The sequence below is a fragment of the Lepidochelys kempii genome, chromosome 21 (assembly GCF_965140285.1).
Source record: "Lepidochelys kempii isolate rLepKem1 chromosome 21, rLepKem1.hap1, whole genome shotgun sequence".
Lineage (NCBI taxonomy): Eukaryota > Metazoa > Chordata > Testudines > Cheloniidae > Lepidochelys > Lepidochelys kempii.
Window position 1 is genome coordinate 6,483,592 of NC_136400.1, and position 14,489 is coordinate 6,498,080.

At 47.4% G+C, this 14,489-nt stretch overlaps 1 protein-coding gene across 9 annotated transcripts in view; it reads left to right on the forward strand.

Annotated features, from left to right (window-relative positions):
* The window catches only part of SLC41A1 (solute carrier family 41 member 1), a 30,319-nt gene extending 21,253 nt beyond the window's left edge, over positions 1 to 9,066 (forward strand). For 7 of the 9 annotated variants that reach the window (XM_073319877.2, XM_073319874.2, XM_073319872.2 and 4 more), the window contains 5 exons: positions 352 to 499; positions 1,578 to 1,657; positions 2,564 to 2,698; positions 3,901 to 4,049; positions 6,656 to 9,066. In XM_073319877.2, the coding sequence (XP_073175978.2) occupies positions 352 to 499; positions 1,578 to 1,657; positions 2,564 to 2,698; positions 3,901 to 4,049; positions 6,656 to 6,841 (698 nt within the window). In that variant the 3' untranslated portion in view covers positions 6,842 to 9,066. The remainder of the gene's footprint in view (positions 1 to 351; positions 500 to 1,577; positions 1,658 to 2,563; positions 2,699 to 3,900; positions 4,050 to 6,655) is intronic. The other 2 variants (XR_012155815.2, XM_073319875.2) reach the window with 2 other exon arrangements.
* Positions 9,067 to 14,489: the final 5,423 nt, after the last annotated feature.

Consider the following 14,489-nt stretch of genomic DNA (forward strand, 5'->3'; position numbering starts at 1 on the left):
AGCTGTGGCTGTCTCCTTGGTTGGGGCATGTCTTCAACTGCATTCCAAGGAGAGGGCAGGTGTGGCTGCTAGGTTTTGCCCAGCAGTGAAGGCTGGACAGGGTGAGAGGCTGGAAACGGGGCTTTTCCTAGAGGGCACGTCATCAGCAGCGGTCAGAGCTGATCCAGAGAAGGCAGCCTGGACAAGAGCGTACCTCCTGAAGGCAGGGTGGCCATATCTGGCTCTCGCAGACTCCCAGGGCCTGAGGTCAGAGGGGAAATGGGACAAGGTCTGCTGTCCAACACTGCTGGACCCCATGACCCCATGACATCCTGGTGGGAGGACTTGTTGACCTGTTGCCTCTCTTTTCAGAGGACAAAGCATACGTGAATCCTTTGGTGTGTGCCTTCTTCATAGCCCTGCTACCACTCTGGATCATCATTGCCAAGAGGAATCCAGTAACCCGGGAGGTGCTGTACTCTGGGTGGGAGCCAGTCATCATTGCTATGGCTATTAGCAGGTAGGAAGGCATGAAATGACTGTTTTGCTCCAGCCCCACCAGAAAGGGACACCCTGGCTTCCCTTCAGGCGCTCGCCCAAGTGGTGCATGCTGGGCAGAAGAAATGGAGGTGGTGGAACTGAACCCCTTCAAATGTTAGAGTTCAGATCTACAGCCCAGGCCCCTCTCCAGTAACAGACCAACAATGGCACGTCCCTCCAGCAGAAGTGAGCTAATTCTGCTCCTAAACCTATGCAACTGTCAGAGGGTGGAACCGAGAGCACGATTTCACCTGCTGTATGTCAAACTGATTTTAATGTGCACCAAACAAGTATCTCCTAAAACAGGGTCCCCAAGTACCTGTCTGTTTGCTGTCATCTTAGCATCTAAGGGTCCCACCTGGGGTCAGGGCCCCCCCAGGCTGGGCATTCTACAAACCCATAGTGAGACAGTCCCTGTCTCAAAGAGTGGGGGGGAGGAAGTATTGTTATCCCTGTTCTACAGGTGGGGAACTGAGAGACAGTGACTTGCCCAGAATCACATAGAGAGTCTGTGGCACAGCCAGAAAATAAACCCAGACCTCCTGAGTCCCAGTCTAGTGCCTTCACCACAAGAGCCATCTTTGGAAAGTGACTGCCCCAGACGCGTTCGTGACAAAGGCTCTTTCTACACCACATACACAAGGATTTACCGTCTCTGTTCCTGTTGGGGAATTTTATCTGACTGAAACTTACATACCAGCTGGTGTGACGTGTGCCAAAATGCAACTTGCATCATGAGAAAGCACCCCTGCCTGACTCTGCGGCTCCAGCCAAAACTGTCTTTTAATCTGACACATGAGTAACTCTTTTCCCTCGATGCTCTGATATTATGCACCAGCTTTAAGAGGCCCCAGTGTCCATGTGCATCTGCTGCTATGGTGTAAATGGGTAGAGATGGCTGTGAAGTGTGTACAGTTGCAGTAATCAGCCTCACAAACAGTGGGCACTGCTTCTCATGCCGAAATAAGTTTGACCCTTGTAATCACTTGGGAGTCTCTGGATCTTTTGAGTAGTGGTTTTCTCTTGGGCATCAACTCCTTCAATATCTTCCTTTGCAGTGTTGGAGGGTTAATATTGGACAAAACTGTGTCGGATCCAAACTTTGCGGGGATGGCCGTCTTTACGCCAGTGATTAATGGTGAGTTCCCTTCTGCTCTGCCAGTGAGCTTCTCGGCAGTCCCTGCCAGACAGTGGGTAGAATCTTCAAAAGTGCCCAAGGCCCATTTTCAAAAGTGACTTAGGAGCCTGCACATGTTGCTGCCAATGGGGTTTGGGCTCCTGGGCTTGAGATAGGGTGTTAGAGCAACTCAACTGCTCTGTAGGGTGGTTGCTTCTCCTGGTGATAGATTAAGATGAGGGAAGCATCTCAAGTGATCTACCCTTGAGTTGATACTTCAGTGAAGATGCACCTATGGACGTAAGTGTCTTTGAATATTTTATCCAGTCTGCCCCTCCCTGTTCCTTGAGCTTGGGTCTGAAACATCTAGTGTCTTAGGCTCCTTTGCTAATAGAACTGTGGGGTCTGCTCATTATGTGTATGTTGCACACTTTTTAAAAAATGCTATGATCTCTTGCTCTTGTGGCAATGAGTTCCGCAGGTTATGCGCTGTGTTTCAAACAAAATTCTTAGCAGTTTTAAACTTACTGCAGTGACTGGCCCATTGTTTTTGTGCCCCTTGCACAGCACTTAAGGCTCTACAATAATGCAGTTGCAGCAGGGGTCACAAAGGGAGGTCCTTTCTCTCTGGCTTTTTGCATCCGGCAAAAGTGGAGTGTGGGCCAGAAATACTGTCGGGGTGCTGACAGCTTGGTCTGTAACTGAGCCAGCTGCAGCTGCTTTCTGACAACGCAGCAAAAGAATTCTGCCTGTGAGGAGCAAGAGAGGACTCGTTCACCTGCTGGTCTGAATGTTCTGTAGGCATGAAAAGGGTTCAAGTTCAAAGGTCGATAGAGTGGCACTTGGCCCCAGAAGTCTCAAGTGCACCCGAGTTCTGCAGCGGGTGGGTTAGGTACTCGCTCTCACTGCTCCCCTTCTGGCCTGCAGGTGTCGGTGGCAACCTGGTGGCTGTCCAGGCTAGTCGCATCTCCACTTACCTCCACATGAGCGGAATGCCGGGCGAGAGCTCAGAGATGGCCCCGCGCAAATGCCCCACCCCCTGCAACACGTTCTTCAGCTCAGGTATCTGTTCCTTTTACCCAGCACCGTGCCCTGGGGCTTTCCGAGCTAGGGGATTTCCAGTTCACTTCACCAGCGTCATGAAATGGCTTGACGATTAGCTGGCTCAGCCTTCACTGCGGGAGGGGTCACTAAGCAGCAAGGAAGGGAAATGGGAGCTGAGATCTGTTGGGAGGCAGACAGACCAGGCGCTGGCCCGGCCTGCACTCTTGCTTACAGAGACCGTGTTAGTGCTGTTTTGGTGAGGTGGAATGTCCCCGTTGGGCTGGGAAAACAAGGCTGCCTTATTGGCAGGTGTGTCTCTGCGTCCCCAGCATTGGAATGGTTTCTTCCCCGCTTGCCTCGAGGCTGCCAGCCAGTGGCTCGGCTTGGACTGGCCGGCAGAACTGAAGCTGCAGAAAAGGTTCTTGTTAATAGAGGCTCTGTAATGTTTCCATTATTTAGCTGCAGACCCGGATGTTTCAAGTGAGGATGGACATGGTGGGGGGAACATTGCAGCAGGAAGCCTGATTTGCATTTCATGCAGTGCATGTGCTGAGATTTTATTCTCTACCATGCCTGGGGCAGCCCGTAGCCTGGGAGCGGATCAGCCTGGCCTCTGAGGGCAGGGCAGCCCCCAGAAGAGTGGCCTTGTGGCGCTGAGTAGGGTGCTTTATGGTCTCGGATGTCACATTATCTGTTGCAGTGTGTGTGTTGGGAGATGTCCGGTGAGGCTGTGCTGGACAGAGAGTTGGAAAAATGAGCCCCAAAAGGGGGCAGGTGCAGCCCTTGGGAGCACCAAGCACCTTGCTTTAGTTGCTCTTATAAATTCCCCTTAGTAAATTCAGCCTCCCAGTGAATTATGGAAAGCAGTGTACTGAGCACCTGCCGAAAGGTACCACTTCTATAGCCACAGGGATCTGTGTAGAGCCTCTTCGTTCGCTTGTCCCTTTTGACCCTGTCTGTGCTAGGAGCAGAAGTGTGTTATCTCTAGCTGATCCCAGGACGGGTGGGTCTCTAAGCCAGTGTTTGGCGCTCTGGGGCGTTTCTGTTACTCTCCTTACACTTAGCACATAGAGGTGTGGATCCAGTATGCTGTGGCATGTGATCAACTAGAACGTAGTCTGCTGATTAGTGGACACATCCATGCTGGCACCCAGGGAGCTGGCTGCAGAGTTTTATTATCTGTTTAAATCCTGAGCTCCATCCTCTCAATTTCCTTCCAGATGTGAATTCCCGCTCAGCCCGCGTGCTCTTTCTCCTAGTAGTTCCTGGGCACTTAGTTTTCCTCTACACCATAAGCTCCATGCAGGGAGGGCATACCACGCTCACCCTGATCTTCATAGTCTTCTACATGACCGCTGCACTTCTGCAGGTAAGAGCTGGCTTTGCCTGACCCCCCTCTGCGTGAATCGTTGTGTGGATTGTGATCCCCATGCTAGAATAATGGACACTAATTCACCACCTGCAGTAGAAAACTGGCCCATGGCTGTGATGGGTCACCCTCCCATGCTCCTGAAAATGGGTTTTGTCTCATTTAGAGTCGCAGAGAAAACGGTTTCAGCACCAGGTCAGTGGGACCCATTGGCAGCCGCTCCTCAGTGTAGACAAACCTCACAAGTGGGATGGAGTGAGGCACTTTCTCCTAAGTAAGGGGAATCTGCAAGGTGCAGAGCTACAAGTACAGATGACAGGATTCTTGCACCTGGGACAAATGCAAAATATCCCTTTATTATTGGCACTTAGTATAATGCCTGATAGCCTCAGTCATGATCCAGGACCCCATTGTGCTAGGTGCTGTATATAGCCGCAGCACAAAGACTGTCCCTACTCCAGGGAGCTTACACAACATACCCCTTCCCTTGACTAGAGAGAGAGCATGAAATGGGCATCTCCTGGCCCCAATCTAGCGCTCTTCGTGCATCCCAAATGCCCCACAGAGAACAGAGCAGTTTGGGATGCGCAGCGTGCTCCTTACTGTTCCAACCACTCCACTGGCCACGCAGCTCTCCCTCGAGAGGAGGCAAGAGTGAGCCGCGTGTGACAGATGTCCGTCACCTCACTTAATGCGCGACTGGGTGGCCTTTGGATACTACAGTGCTGCGGGCAGCCTAAGAGCCTTTGTAGCTGGAACAGTCAGGTGGGGCTGGCTGGTTCAGGGTCCCCCGCTCAGTCCTCGTCAGTTGTTACATTCCTCACTACAGCACCTTCCCTGCAGGGGACCCACTGTCTCACAAATGGCTGTCACAGGAGTCGAATTAAAATTCCCATAGAACAGAGCAGCACATGATAAACCGGGGTGCTTCTGTCTGCTTCGGTGACCCTGTGAAGATGAGTGCATTAGACTCCCTTCTGTGCTCAGGGTACTTATTCCACTTTCCATAGCTTTGCAGCCTACGCTTGGCTTTTAAAATCCTCAGGAGCAGGAAACTCACTTCCTTGGCTGTAAAGAGCCGTGAGTGCCAAGTGGGGCCGGAACAGTGTCTAAGCGGCTTGGCAGCGAAAACAGGGTGTGAAATGTGCAGCATCTCCCATGACTCATGGGGCTCTTCCTCCCTTTGCTGGGCCTTTCTCACACAGGAGACATCTGGCTAGGCTCCCATGCTCCTCACCGATTCTGTGTAAAATAACCCTCAGTGCTTGAGGTGAGGAGCGTGCACTCAGGGATGTAAGGGGTGATTTTTGGCATTTCAGGAAACTCAGGCAGTCAATAGATCCCTCCCCTACTACACAGGCAGACAGAGGGGAGACTGTGGCCAAAGAGTTATCCTACTGAACACAGCCACCTCCTGGTGCTGGTGGAAGTTGTTCCTGGTTTTAGCATCCCCCTAAAATCAACAACCAAGCTGAGCTCCAGGAAATGAGTCAGAGCATCCACAAGAAAGAAAAACAGCGCGCACTGGACAAGGCTGCTACTCTAAGTCGCGAGCCCCTGCTCTGTGCTGGACATGTGAAGGGAAGCTTCCTTTAGCCACCACTTTCTAAAGTCCCTGGTGCTCTTCCCCCTGCAGAGAGCTAGCTGCGTTGTGGGAAGCTACAGGCTTGCAAGCAGAGTGGGGGCTCATGGGTAATTAAATGGATTGTAGTGAAGGAGGGGGCCTTGGCCTGATCCTTCCAGCCCTCACTCCGGTAACAAGTTGATGGCTTTAAATGTCTGTACCTGATCTGCTGCTAGATGCATTTGTGAGCATTTCTCCTGGCTTTGCTTAGGACTCAGTGTGAACTACTGACTTGGGATACCCTCAGTGTTATCCTAGAGCAAAGGTGAGAACCTGACCATCTGGGGATTCATGTCACTGCTCTGAGACTGCTGTCCTGCCTCCAGGAACCCAGGACTCTGCTGCTCCAACTCTGCTCCCCTTTCGCTGGGCTTTCTGCTCACCTCTGAGTCACCCCAGTGTGAACCGTGGATTGGATCCTGCCTTTACTTCCCTGGCTCTGGGTCCGCTAGCTCCTTTCTCTTATTTTGGTTAGATTTGTGACCTGAGCTGCAAAACTTGGATCTGGGTCAGAGCCTCCTCATTTTGGAGGCTTTCAGCCCACATGCAGTGAACTCTCTCATACACCTAAAATAAACTGATGGTGATGCATTGGGCATAGAGCAGTAGGGAGGTTTTCAAAGGCACATTGGGCAATTAGAAACCCAACTCACATCTTGTGCCCCCTAAATGCTCGCCTGCAGGCATGCCCCTCTCCCACATGCCTACAATCTGAAATGTGCCCACCGTCAAATCTTCAGTTTTCCCTTGTTTGAGGATGTTCCTCTTAACAACCAGCCCCATCTCTTTTTAGTGTTCTGAGCTATTCCGTAGGCTTGAATGGGATTAATAGGGGCTCGCTCTTCAATCAGGCTGAATTGCAAATGCCTGAGTATACAGGAACTTGAAGAACCCAGGTGGAAAGCTTTGTTCTGGGGAAGAAAGGGGCGTGAAAGTCTGCGTTAGTAGCTAACCTGGCTCTTTCCTCTTGTCTGTTTTCCAGGTTCTCATTCTACTCTACATTGCCGACTGGATGGTGCATTGGATGTGGGGTAGGGGCCTGGATCCTGACAACTTTTCCATCCCTTACTTAACGGCACTGGGTGACCTACTTGGGACAGGTCTCTTGGCTCTCAGTTTCCACATTCTCTGGCTCATCGGTGACCGGGACACAGACGTGGGAGACTAGCTGTCCCCATCATCCCCTTCTTTCCTCCTTCCCTTTCTTCTGTCTCTCTTGGGACTTCAGCTTTGATACTGGATTCTCATTATTTTCAATGGGAATTTTACGTGGTTTATATTTCAAGCCAAGTTTGTACAGAGAAATCTAGTTTTAGGAAGGACAAAAAAAAAGTGTAAGAGACAATCACCAAGTGCAATTTCCTAGCCACAGCATCTGAACCAAGGTTATATTGGAAATGTTGATTGAGTAGTCGGATCATAAAGGAAGCCCACACCCGTCACAAGAGGTAAAGTGTCACTCTTTTGGTTCATAAGCATTCAATGTTCAGGATACAATTCAGGTTTGTTTTAATTATAAACTGAATAGGCATCTCCCAGGAGGGAACACCCTATAAACTAGGATTTGGGGCATCCCCAGATCCTCCCCCAAAGCCCTACTTTATGCCTGGGTTCTAAATCAAACAAGATTCTGGTTAGGGAACTAGCCTGAGTGTGCCGGAAAGATCCCTTTTAAACCTCCATTCCCACCCCCAGATGCTTATAAGGCATGCTCACCTGGTTTATTTGAGGCTTTACAACATAACCCTAAAGTTGCTGGATTTTTAATTGTATGTAGGACTTCAGTTTCTCTCCCCCCCCCCCCCTTTTTAAGTCTGAAATGCATTCCTCGTTCCAGAACACACACCCTGCACCCTTGTAGTGGCACTTATTTTCTGATACTGGGTCAACTTCTGTGTCTCTCCCACAAGCTCCTTAAAACAATGCTGTTTTTCTCCTTTTGGCTCTTCCCAGAGAGCTAGGTGTTACGTTCAACAAGTGGGAAGTGATCCTCAATGTGTTGTGTAGAATTTTGACCTTCTTCACCCTAAGTGAGGCTCGGTTTCAGGGGGTGATTGTTGCTGCTCTGAGCAACCCCAGTATATCGGCTAGCTGCACTCTACCACAGCCACGTAAGTATGGCTGTCTTGACTGCCTTGGGAGGGAGTGATTTGCTTGGAAGACCACACCACCTTGCCCTTACCGTGGGCTGAGCAAGGCAGCAACAGCCCAGCCAAGTGTATCTGTCATGACCATCAATAGTCCCATGCTGCAAAATTCCAGTCTGGAATCGGCTTGGCACTTTCCATGCAGTTCAGAGCTAGAGACCTGGTTTAAGGCCAGGCATGTTGACAGGTTTGAAACTAAAAGGGGAGTTCCATCATGGACTGATGGGGAAACAATACCAAAAAATACAGGAACCTATATAGATGTTGAAACCAAACCACATTTAGTGTCTTGCATGCCAGAAAGATAAGAGCTGAGGGACCACTGTCTAAAGGTACTTGTAGAAAAACAGTTTCCTATTTCACACTGTTTGAGGGACGCCTCTTTTTTTATGGCCTTAACTGTACAGAGTATTTGGGAGACCTGGCTTACGTAAAGATTGCCTTAAATCACAGAATTGCAGTTCTTAGTAGAGTGTGGTCTCGCAGACTCTGCGCTAGTAAGGAGTGTGTTTTCAGAGGGCTTTCATTCCTATGTTAAAAGGCCTCGGAACTGCTCTCTTCAAATGTCACTTGTGATCGTAGCTCTGAAATTCACATCTCTTCACCCCAGCGACGTCTCACAAATCTAATTTGTCCAGGGCTTCTGTCGAAATTTTGCTGCACTGAAGTCCCAATTTCTTGGAGACCTTCTCCTGCACCTCAACGTTAACCGACACAAAAAACGGGTCACTTGCTTCCATGCCCAGTATTGAGGGATACATTGGAGATTTCCCTTCCCTAACACTTAAGCTTTTAGTAGACCCCCCTCTTACTATTTTACGTGCCTCATCAGTTCCGTATCTAAAGACTTGTGCCAATGAAAGAGAGAAACTCTCCATGGCCTCAGCTGAAAAACTGAGGGAGGTAGAGGCGATTGTTTTAAGAGCGATAGCTCTACTTGGGTGAGGTACCTAAAGTTTTACCAGGCAGAGGGAAGGGAGGATGGGCGGGGAGGGTAAGAACTTAATTTACATTTAAATTTTAAAACGCTTTGAAGGACAACTTCTTTTTTTTATTTTTCACCAGTTGAACTTGAATGCGTGTATACTTTAGACCTGGCTGCAAATGAAGAGAATGTTGGGTTCCTCTTTGTATGAAATTAAAAAAGACTGTCTTAAATATTTATAGTTGATATAACTGAATTGACAAATGTCAACTTAACTGATTTTTAAATTATATTTGGTAAAATAAAGATGGCATTTATTTATGTGGATTGTGACCCTCTTTTTTTTTCCTTCAAGCCACCATTTCTGAACACTGCTCACCTTGTCTATTAGTTGAAAACCCTCCTCCTGAACTAGGATGCTGTGTGCTTTCAGCTAAGGGGCCTGAATTTGTTCACACCCCTACCAATTCTACCCTGATACATCTTCAGTGGAGATATTTACACTCTTCTGTAAACAGGGAGTGAGAGAGAAATCTAGTTCAGAGGCTATTGCTAGCCCAAGGTTACAGGTTTGACGCTGACCTGTACAGTCTTGTCTGATAAGGAATTGGCCATTGAATAACACTAGTATATGCTCTCCTGCAGCATAAAACTAGAATAGATCCCCTTTCGTATGAATTAGTTGTGAGGCAAATTAGTGCAGTTGTGGAAAAGCAGCTCAATCACCGAGAAAGCGCCCTGCATAGCTATATAAGCTTTGCATGCTGGATTGGGTACAGACAAAATCCCTGAAAGTTGGGAAAAGGGAAATGTAAGATGAATATCGAGGAAGATTTCCCCTGCGCGGGAGACTTTTTAGAGTGGTGTACTCTCCCAAGTGAAGTGGTGGGAACCCCATTGTCTGAGGCACTTAAAACCAGACTCCATCGTAGAAAATGCAGGGGACATCTTTGTGTTGGTAGGGAACTGAACTGGATGGTCCAATCTTAACACTCTTCATCCTATGAAACTCTCCAAAGAAAGAGACTGAATCGCAAACTGGGTTATGCTCCCTTACTTTGACAAGGGTATTGGGAAGTTAAAATTAAATACTTCAAGCATGCTGTGGCCTAACCATGTAAAAGCTTAGTGATGCAAGGCTTCCCTACAGCACTGGTTCGGCAGGAGAGGAAAGGCGAGGCTGCAGATAGACCACTTGGATCTGCAGGCTAGCAGATGGAGGTCTGGGGAAATTCTGTTGCAGTTTCTATAGCAGAGTCCATCCTCAAGGATCCCAAAGAATTTACACCATTACTTCACATTCAGCTACCACAGGGCTGAAGGAAGACACCAAACCAGCACACGCAGGACCTCTTGGAATGCCAGGACAAGCCCCTACTCTTACAGATCATGCCAAGATGCTCTCTGATAGTTACGTAATGCAGACAGAAGGCCGGCTGAAAATTCCCCACAGGACTAGATCCTACAAGCTCCTGATATCCTTGAGGAAGGGAGCTGCCTGGCCCTGCTGGAGCAAGGTCCCATACCGGCAACAGTCTGGATCCCTACCTCTGTTTCAGAAGGGAGAAGCATGCAGCTGTCCCTGCTTCCACCGGAGACGCACATAACTGGTCGAAACATTTTCATGTTTTAAATAGAAATGGCTTTTCAACAAAATGGGAACTTTCTCACACACACACAAAATCCCACTTTTTAAAATTCCGGAGGGGTTGTTGAAAAAACAAATGCTTGTGGGAGGGAGACGGGGGCATACTCCATTGAGGGCGGGGGAGGGAGTATATGTGCAAGACAGCTTGCCAATCAGCTTTAAGGATAACCTTTTGGTTCATGGATTATAAACTTGAACGAGGAAGCGTTGACAGCTTAGCCACTTCGCTATCCCTGTGGCAGGGTCACTGAGTGGACAGCCAGGAAGCTGATGTCTGTTCTCAGTGGATTTCAAAAGGCAGGAGTTCACCCGGTTGGTCGAAGGTTGCTCTCTTGTATCACTCTGAAACCTGTCTCTGGTCCTTGTTTATGCTAAGGGGTTTGCATGAGTCTTATTCATGCGGCACATCTGGCTTAATAATTGATTTGGAACACGATACATGGTCTGAATTAATAATATCTTGTCTAGTACATTGTGCTTTAATGTATGTCAAGTCCAGCAGCCTCTTGATTAAAGATCTTTCTCTGGGCTCATCTTGGCTCTCGCTAAAGCTCTCCAGCAACTCAGTGTTGTAACGATCAATGGAATATATGTAAACATTTGTATGCATAGCAAGCAACACGTGTCCCATGAAAAAGATAGATTGTAGTCCACCAGCTCTACCCTCCCAGCCATAGCTCTGTGTTCAGATGGCTCCCTGTAAATTCAGCGGGAGTTCTAGGCGGAGAATGCCAGGTTTTTTTTAGCCACTTGATGTGCGTCAGAACCCTTTGCTGTTTTTGTAATCACAATCTCTGATGGCAGGGCATCTCTATTAACATGTATCTCCTCTTCTCCCATCATCTGTTTGTCAAGGGATATGCCAGCTGAAGACTCTCAGGCCCATGCACAGTGAATGCTAAGCAACCTCCCAGACCCGCTGGTACTGGAGCCCGCAACCAGCACCACGTTCCCTGCAGCTGCAGCCTTTTTCCTTTTTTTAAGACCATGGACCATTTATTATCCTGCATGTATGTGCTTTTTTACTGCTCGTCTGAGCAAGGGTCACCTTGTGTTGTCTGAAACCAACCCAAGCTGTCTCGCTGCATTAAGGACAAGTGAACACCAGTGCGATCTCATTTACTCCCACAGTCTCTCATCTGAATCTGTGTCCTGCTGCATAGCTTGTCATGCTGGGTTCTGATTCTCCCCTGTGTAAGTGAGTGAGAGAAATTTTACATTTTGCGGCAGGCATTCGCAGGTGAGAAGTAACTTTGCTTTGCAAAGTCCCCTTTAATTGGAAGTACCCATCACTCTGCTTCCTCTAACAAACAGCCCAATATGAATAAAAGCCTAAGCGATTTCTTGCCACTGTCTATTTATTCACTGGAATCTGTGGGAAGATTTCTTAATGGCTGTTTTTTCAGACAGAACCTTGCTTTTGGTTCCCTTCGCCAGCTTTGAGTGTTCAAAAATCTTGGGTGAAATCGTGCCCTTGAGCCAGACTCCTAAAAATCCTGATTTTTTTTTCTAATGTTATTTTTATTTGCCTTCTAGTTTTTCAGCCATTAGGGTATTTTTTAATTTTTCTATACAACTGCAGCGGTACAACTTCAGATTTCATTTTTTTTAAAGTGAGATTCTATGATCACAAGACTCCAGAACCTGGAGCCAGATATCACAAGAGCTGGCGTTACTGGGAGCTGCTTGCGTCTTGCTCGTGCCAGTTGGTCTCACTGTCCTCCGTGTTGTTCCTAGGGAATTTAACATTAGAACAGGTGGTCTGATACCTGATTGGAAGCTTGATGGAGCCAGGTCTGAGACATGGGAGTAAAACCTACAAACTTGCTCGGTTCTTTCTTCTTCACATCAAAATTTTAACAGATCAAAATTCCTTTATCCCTGACCCATATTCTATGAAAAATTTTTTCATGATTATTTCTTCACTCCACCCTTTGTGTTAAATCATTATTTAACATTTAGAGTGTAATAGTCTGTACAGGTCTCAACCAGGGAAGGACTTCACTGTGCAATAGAAACATACAATGAAAAACAGTCCCTGCCACAAACAGTATACAATTGCAGTTTATACTTAATCCTAATGAATGCTGAAATTCCTGGTCTTTGCCAATTTGAGACTTTGTAGCTGGGGTCCAATGCAGTTCCTCCTGCTTTAAATGCAGAAGCCCTTACCCTCTGAGATGAAGGAGAATCTCCATTATCTCTTAGCACTATAGGGCCTATGACTGCATGCTACCCAGCATAAGGGCAATGGCAGCAGTTCATTACAATATGTGCTTACATCGTATCTTCTAACAATTTCCATACCTTTTGTAGCTCTTAATTAAACCTCACTTCATCTCTTTGAAGTCAGTAAGCAATGTGCTTATTGAGCGCTATCTGTGTACTCAGGGGCATACACCTGTAGAGGCTACTATGTCTTTGAAGAGCTCACCGTATTTACTGTAAACTGGATATGGCAAATACAATTCAGACATGTGATACGTGCGCTGAAGATATCATTTTATAGGAGCCCATTAATTAATAGAAATGACTAGAAAATATGGGAAAGAAATTGGGTAATCTACCTTTTTTGGTCAAAATTTGAACCAAACAGTTTTTCCTCAAAATTCAGAAAATTTTGACCAGGTACCAAAGTGGAAGAGAAGCAGGCTGAATTATTTGTGACTTTTTTGGGGAGGAGGGGTGTGTGATAAGTTCATCCTTTTTTATATTTGAAATTTCAATGATAAAAAAGTTGAAAAAACAAAGTTTTAAAAATGTCAATAACTGAAATAAAAAAATTCATTGGGTGGGGTGGAGGTACATGATCATGCCTTTGTGGAATAAATGAATTTCGGCGAGGAAAGGGAAGTCACACAAAGGACTTCTTGAATGAAAAAGTCATTAAACAACAATCGATGCCTATTACATAGACCTTTTCATCAGTAGCTCTCAAAGCACAAAGATGGTCAGTGTCATTATCCCCTTTTTACAGATGGTGAAACTGAGGCACAGGGCAGGGAAGTGGCTTGTCCAAGAGCACTCAGCAGGCCAGTGGCAAGTCAGGAAAAAGAATGCAGGAGTCCTGAGTCCGTCCCATGCACTATCCCCTAGGCTACAGCAAGGGAGCAACAGAGGTGAGATTAGATCTCATGAGTCTTGGACCCCCCATTGCTCTACCTATAGCCTACACTGCCTTTCAGAGATGGAACTAGAACCCAGGAGTCCTGGCTCTCTGCCTGCAAAGTGTATTCTGCACCACGCATAGTGCTGGTTAAATGTCCTTAATGTAATCCTGTGTAGGGGCAGCTCTTTTACTTAAAAAAAAAAAAAAAAAAGGCATTGATCCAACAGTAGAGAGAGAGAGGGAGAAGTAGCTTTACAAAAATCACAGCATTCAGAGTAACAGCCGTGTTAGTCTGTATTCGCAAAAAGAAAAGGAGGACTTGTGGCACCTTAGAGACCAACCAATTTATTTGAGCATGAGCTTTCGTGAGCTACAGCTCACTTCATCGGATGCATACTGTGGAAACTGCAGAAGACATTATATACACAGAGACCATGAAACAATACCTCCTCCCACCCCACTCTCCTGCTGGTAATAGCTTGAAAGCTTATGCTCTAATAAATTGGTTAGTCTCTAAGGTGCCACAAGTCCTCCTTTTCTTTTTGCGAATACAGACTAACACGGCTGCTACTCTGAAACTTATCTAAAGTGATCACTCTCCTTACAATGTGTATGATAATCACGGGCCATTTCCAGCACAAATCCAGGTTTTCTCACCCTCTGCCCCCCCCCCCAAACTCACTCTCCTGCTGGTAATAGCCCATCCAAAGTCAGCACTCTCTTTACAATGTGCATGATAATCAAGGTGGGCCATGTCCAGCACAAATCCAGGTTTTCTCACCCCCCCACCCCCATACACACACAAACTCACTCTCCTGCTGCGTGTCCCTTTAAGAATAGACAGTGGTCCCGCTTCTCCTCCCTACAGACTACACTTCCCACCAGCCCCTGCGCCCGCAGGCTCCCCTCTCTGTCTCACTTTTCTCCGCGGTGCCTGATGGGTAATGCAGTTTTCTGGTGGGGCGGAGCTCGTGCAGCCACCTGACC